Here is a 6,293-nt window from a genome sequence, read left to right as displayed (position 1 = left end):
TCATAGTTCGGTAAAGAAACGTATCAGGCAAGGATCATTAAAGAAAAGGGGCATGGGAGTGCTAAAAAATTTTTATGGAAGGGATGTAAACATGACGAGAGGGATTGTGTATAGGATTGTTCACTCTTCCAGGAGATACTAGTATGTATGCAATGAAGCAGAGCGGAAAGCGTGTGGAAGCTGTTGATGCAAATGACCCTGTACAACCCAAGCATCTTCCTGGACTAGCAACTAGCAGCTACTGTAGCAACTCTGTTGGTTTCTGATGAGAGCGAGAACAACCCAGTTGGTCTCCTCGATTCTCAACATACGCTGTACAGCGTACATCCGCGAGCAAGTGCTCTGTATGGAGTATGGAGTATGAACATGCAAATCACCAACCGCATGGAGAACGCCAAAACGCTGCATGGATGCCCGATCCAAGGTTGATAGATAAACTAGTACGCATGGAATCGACACTTGCTATTCGTGATGATGGCGGATTGAGAGCCGTGAAGGATCGAAGGGAATCCACTTCCCCTTTCTCTTTTCATTCAAGCCATCGCTGAAGTTCCTTTTATTCCCTAGCGTTGGTTTTAGTCTTCCACAAGGACGTCTTAAGTTTTTCCTCGCAACGCTAACCTCTCCAACCAGCAGGTCGGTTCCTCCTGCGGCTTGAATCACGTCGGTTTGTGATTCTCCAGGATCACCTACAAATACGAGGAAGAAACACAACAAGGCTTCGAGAATTGAACACGACGGCGCTTCGATAAAATGCCCCTGCAGCAGACTCCAAGAGCCCAAGAGGACTAAGTGAGCGCTGGGTCTGAGGCGCAATGAATTCAAATATGGGGAGAGCAATAGACTTGCAGATCTTCACAACTGACACTGCCAATCGGAAATCGAGGAGCAACGTACGGATGGATATTTTTGACGAGCGATTCCAGACAGTGGAGCCGCCAGCCATGACAAAAGTCTGCCATACTAAGCCGCTTTCGCAAGAACGGGCCTGATGGGCAACGCCGTTGACGCCGTGGTTTCCACCTGTGCTGGATCATGCTTGTCACGCCGGAGCAGAACGCTTTCGACCATGGCTGGACCAATCCCCCTGAGATTGTCCGAACTTAGCAGCCTCGTACTCCGATCTTGACAAGCCAATTGATTTCTCAGCTCAAAAAAATAATAAAAAAAAGGAAAAAGAAAAAGAAAATAAAAAGACCTATGAATTCCGAAAATGCCAGTTCAATCGGGTATTTTCAATTTGCTCCTGGGAAACATTACAGACTCTGGTCCCGGCTTCAGTGTGCTCAAGGCTTGAGCCAGCTTGAGCCAGGGAATTTCCTGTCAGTCCAATAATGCTTGAGCTTCGACAACATTTATCCTCGTGAGGAACCAAGGTTCAATTGTTCTCTTTGAAACGAAGATTTCTTTCATTTCTTTCATTCCTGATTCTTAGACACTCGTTTTGCGGCTAATACTATTTCATTTCCCCCTAAAGTATACCATCGTTCGTGGCTTTCTTTTTGCTCCATTTGCTCAGTTATTATCCTTGCTAATCCTCCAGTTCCTGCGAATTCCAGTTTAGATCTCTAAAAAAAAAATAAAAATAAAAATAAAAATAAAAAACCTGCAAGCAACTTCCCGACGCCAACTGGTGAATCCTGCTTTCAAACTTGTTTTTCCTGAATTGCATGGAAATGACTCGACGATAAGTCTCTTACAATGCGCCGGTTTGCGACCCCCCTTTTCGGCTGGCACCGTTGACCTTCATTCGGTTTCCTGACATGTCCAATTGGGAAAAATGGCGGGCCTCAGAAAACTTTTCAGTATCGAGAGGACATTGTTCCAGTCGACAAACCCCGAATTGATGGAGAGCGAGTCCAACGGTCCAGTAAGCGGCACCTATTCCCCATGCCTTGCGTTGCCCCGCGGATCGCCTGAAGCGAAACTCCCTCGACTCCCACAGATGCAAAACCAAACTTTCTACGGAATTGAGAGGCAATTTGAGGACCTCCATGATCAGTTTTGCTGTCACCAATCATTGTCCAGGCAAAATAAACGATTCAGAAACGCTGAGCCTACGTCCTCCCCTCACCAGATCCGTCGCCATGTCGATGTCATAGAAGCCGGCTTCCCGGCTCAACACGCCCGAGTTCCGACTCCGATATCTCCTGCGAGTATGTATAATGAGGAAATTGCGGATCGCAATATCCATAGCAAACGATCTAACAAGCGTAGCACAAAGTACGCGAAATGTTATATCAGCGGTATACCAGGAAGACGTGGCGGATCGTAACATCTTGCTTGCCGCTGGAAATACACGCACACTTGAAATAAGAAGGGGAGGGGTATCTCAGTGCAATTTAAGTAATAGTAGATCAGCGTCATCTCTTTCATACTATCAGGAAAGCCGGCCACGGTTATGGTCCAGAACACAAGCATCGGGACACCGAACACCATCAGGGGAAACCAGAACAGAATTGAGAGTTATATCTTCTGACCACGACCTCCGAAGCCATCCTCCATCACATCAACAAGAAGATGCTGGCGCCAGCCCACCGCGCAGGATAGGTGTCAGGCAGTATATCGCTTTGCGACTAAAAAATTCTTCACCAGCGCTATCCTCTCAGGAGTCGGAGAATATTCCTCCAAGACCAGCACCGCAACCACAGTTAAAAATTTACAAAGTTGCGCCCGACCGCCAGCCATCTACGAGAGATGCCGGCGAATCATCCAGGTTTAATCAGAGCTTAGTGAATCCACCGAAGCAGCTGGATGTTAAGCCTCGAAATCATGACTCAAAGAAAGCTACTCCCAAATGTCCGGACGGTTCGAAAGACGGATCCCACCGGCTTATTATCCCCCGCCCTCAGGCGAATCTATCAAGGGAAAAATGTTCGAGATCTTTTCTATTAAATACAAAATTGGCTGCCCCCCACCAAAAATTTTGTGAAGGTGCCTACCCAACCCCCCTGTCTTGGCCCCCCGCTGGAGCCAGGAGAGAGCCGAATTCGAGTATTGCTGGGATTGTAAACAGTCCACTTCCAGTCGCAACTCCCTCTGCGGTATCTCCAAGGACCTCGAGCTACAACGTCGAGGAAATTATGAGTATGTTCAAACATGCTTATAAATCATCACAAAAGACCAATTCCCCCCCCTCCTTCGAAACATTGCATGATGCTATTGTTCGTGAGATAAATTCTCATGAAGCTTTTCGCCAAGTTGCTTCCGATATTGAAACAATGCCGTTTCCGGAGCCTAGTCCGGTTCCGATTCCCATTAAACAGAGTGAAATTAATGGCCATACGAGGAGGAAGTCCTCGTCAAAGAGTTTATCAGGAAAGGAGAAACAATCGCTGAGACTTGTTGGTAGAAACTCCTTTGCAAAGACGCGACGAAACTCATACACTTCCGGGAAAGAATTATCTTTTCCTGCTATTAAGGGACTAGAAGCAGGAACCGAACCGGACAGCAGCCACCAGGAACGAAGGAGAAGGCACACTTACTCGCAGCCTTTACCCCCGAGTGTACCCGTTGCCCCTGAATTCCCAAGGGAGTTACGACAAGAGGCGGGAAAAGCGTCTCTGGGAAGGTCTGGAGATAGTCCGCAACCTAAATACACTTACAAGCTAATACCTGATATCCGACCAAAAAGTTCACATAGCGTACGTTCTAAGGGACCACCTTCCAGGCTAGGCAAATCTGGTTCTTCAAAACAAACCCAATCATGTCGACCTGCACTCGTGTGTCAGAACTCCCAGTCGGAAATGGCACAAAGGACAAGTAGCCGAAATACTCCTGCAGAGCAGACGAAGCCTGACCTACCCAAATATCAATCCGACAATCCTAAAAACGGAGAGCGTGATACCCTACCCGGCTTAACTAACAGCTCATGCACTACACCCGAGCCTAAAATTGTCACCTCCAGTTTCCCCCAGCAAACCTCTCAAAAGCCACCAATAAAGAGGCTATTTAGCACTTCACCTCAACAAATTGGCCGGAATCGAATACCTCTACGCCGAAGTAGTATTCAGAAGGATTTATTCGATTCTGGGCGGTTTAAGCTATAATCGAGCTCTATTAAGTCCGTCTAAGCTTGTCATTTTTCAATTCTAGCGACGCCAAATCTGGTTTACGTGTCGAATAGAGAAACGATTTTTATATATTTCCTACCGGAGCCCAATAATCTTAATCCGACACACCTCACCATCTCTGCCGAAATAATCTTCATCACCAACCAAATCCATTTTCCCGCGACGGCATCTGCAAGTCCCATTTACAGCCCTTCATTTACCCGATCGCGTGCCCGCCCTTGAACTACACCCCATTCTCCCAAGTAACGCCGTCATCCGATCCTTATATACTTCCATCGAGATATCTCAGAAAAACAAAGAATTTTGTGATACATCATCCCAACACTTCCCCCCCCTTCGCCTGACACCTCCTTGTCACACATCGATTTCCTTTTTCTTCGGTCACTTTATATCCATTTACCCAGTTCATTCATTACTCCTAATTTCATAAATATTGTCATCATAACATGCATGGCTGATACTATTTTGCATACGAACATGGGGCGATTTGGCGGCGCATGAATAAATCCTGTGATGGCGACTCCGGCCTACTGAAGGGAAATATCATCTTCTTTCCCGATTACTATCGTTATTATCATCTTACCATTTTATTATGTTCACTCGCAGAAAATTGGGAGAATTTTGGAGTTTTATTGTTCATCTGTTTGCGGGGCGGGGAATCTTTTGGAAAATTCCATGTTCTTATTCTTCGCTTTTTCCCTTCTCAATATTTTCTATACTATACATGAATCATTTGGTCACTAGGGTCCCCTTTCTTCTCAGATTTCTTCCCCTTGCCTCGGGCGAGGTTTTTCTTCATCATTTGACAGATATGGGCTCTTGATTTATTGTCATTTTTTTTTCAATGACCCCATTCTTTTTCTATAAATATTTTGATAACTTAGTCGGGCCAAATTGGGAGGAGGGGTCTCTTTATCAGCCTAGCTATTTCTATTTGGGTAGACGGGAGAGTTATTATAGGCGAACGCCATGTAACATACCACCTGATTCATCCACGATATATTTATCCTTCATGTTTTCCTTAGCTTAGTTCTTGTAAAGAACTCTGCCTTGCCCGGCTTTCTAGAATTTGTCCTTGGGTGGTTTGACAAAAAGAAAAAAAAAATGATATTTGAGAAAAAGAGATATGATGTCGCCCAGGCTCGAACTGGGGACCTTGAGTGTGTTAGACTCACGTGATAACCAACTACACCACGACACCATCCAATTATGTAAGGCTCACCGTTCTTATTCCCTTTATTGAGAGAACCAATCAATATATGAGGAGGTTTGTGTTGCATATATCAAGCTGAAGAATACATTCACATCCATTGACGGTACAGCATGGAAAGATAGGTACTGACTTTAATTTTTTCTTAATTTCTATTCTTGATATTTAAACTCTCTCGAATCATGACAACATAACTAGAACTGCCCAGACTGAAGAGCAGATGAGCGCTTAAAACACCGATAGCAAGATCAGCAAGGTTGTTTGGATACGCCTTCATCAAATATCGGGGAAATTTAGGCTGGGAGTCTTGAGTCTGGTAGGAAATATTGATGCACGCTAAGCTCCGTGGGTATTTAGAATAACAGAGATAGGCTATGCCAGGTCCGTTTGGTAATATGCAACCGGCTGGGTGTTCGGAGACTGTTTAGTAGGAGCCTATCATGTTGGCTGCATTAGTTTCGAAGACTTTGGAGAAGGAAAAAAGTCTACATGTCTAACAGTGGAATTTGCGCTGAGGTGAGAAGAAAGATGGGGAGCTACTCACGTCCAAACAAGCACCATTTCTCCGCGACCCGTTTGCAGTTGGGGTTCGTGCACTTGGTAACTCCCTTCTCAATGCCCTCAGGCTGCTCGAATGGAATACACAAACTCTTTGCACCCATGCTTGGGGCCCTGGCATCCTGGGCTTCACCAGTCTCTTCTTCAGCCTTTCGTGCACTCATGTCTTTAATTTCGTCTTCGCACTGCTCGGTCAGACAGTGGGGAATCATGCAGAGGTTCTTATCGTTGAGCGCAGGGGTGAAATCATCCCAGTTCGTGATGCGCTTAACATGTGACTTGTACGTAGCATTTGCTCGTGAGTAGAGGTCGGCTTGGATGGTTTCAAGAAGGGCGGGGACTTGGATTGCCAGTTCAGTGATGGGGATGGTGGATTTTCCATCTTTGCCAAGGATATCACGGCGAGAGGCAGTCACATAATGACCAGCTGATTCGCCTGGGCCAAATGTGGG

General features: G+C 45.9%; 2 protein-coding genes and 1 non-coding gene across 3 annotated transcripts in view; 1 reads left to right on the top strand and 2 right to left on the bottom strand.

The window, feature by feature from the left end:
* Positions 1-1,780: 1,780 nt before the first annotated feature.
* On the top strand, positions 1,781-4,049 carry HCAG_07284 (predicted protein; the record flags this gene model as incomplete). The annotated part of the gene is made up of 3 exons (XM_001537812.1): positions 1,781-2,156; positions 2,245-3,087; positions 3,319-4,049. 3 exons carry the CDS (start codon positions 1,781-1,783, stop codon positions 4,047-4,049), a joined length of 1,950 nt encoding a protein of 649 aa, XP_001537862.1.
* Positions 4,050-5,200: 1,151 nt separating this feature from the next.
* Positions 5,201-5,274, bottom strand: HCAG_09433. Its single transcript has one exon. It is a non-coding gene; the product is annotated as a tRNA-Val (tRNA).
* A 154-nt stretch (positions 5,275-5,428) lies between these two features.
* Positions 5,429-6,293, bottom strand: part of HCAG_07283 (hypothetical protein) — a gene marked incomplete at both ends in the record, with an annotated part of 2,330 nt that continues 1,465 nt past the window's right edge. The window contains 2 exons of the mRNA XM_001537811.1: positions 5,429-5,703; positions 5,828-6,223. Coding sequence (XP_001537861.1) covers positions 5,429-5,703; positions 5,828-6,223 — 671 coding nt within the window. The remainder of the gene's footprint in view (positions 5,704-5,827; positions 6,224-6,293) is intronic.

Source organism: Histoplasma capsulatum, genomic scaffold (assembly GCF_000149585.1).
Source record: "Histoplasma capsulatum NAm1 scaffold_8 genomic scaffold, whole genome shotgun sequence".
NCBI lineage: Eukaryota > Fungi > Ascomycota > Eurotiomycetes > Onygenales > Ajellomycetaceae > Histoplasma > Histoplasma mississippiense.
Note: the sequence above shows the minus strand (reverse complement) of the source record. Positions and strands in the feature narration are given on the sequence as shown.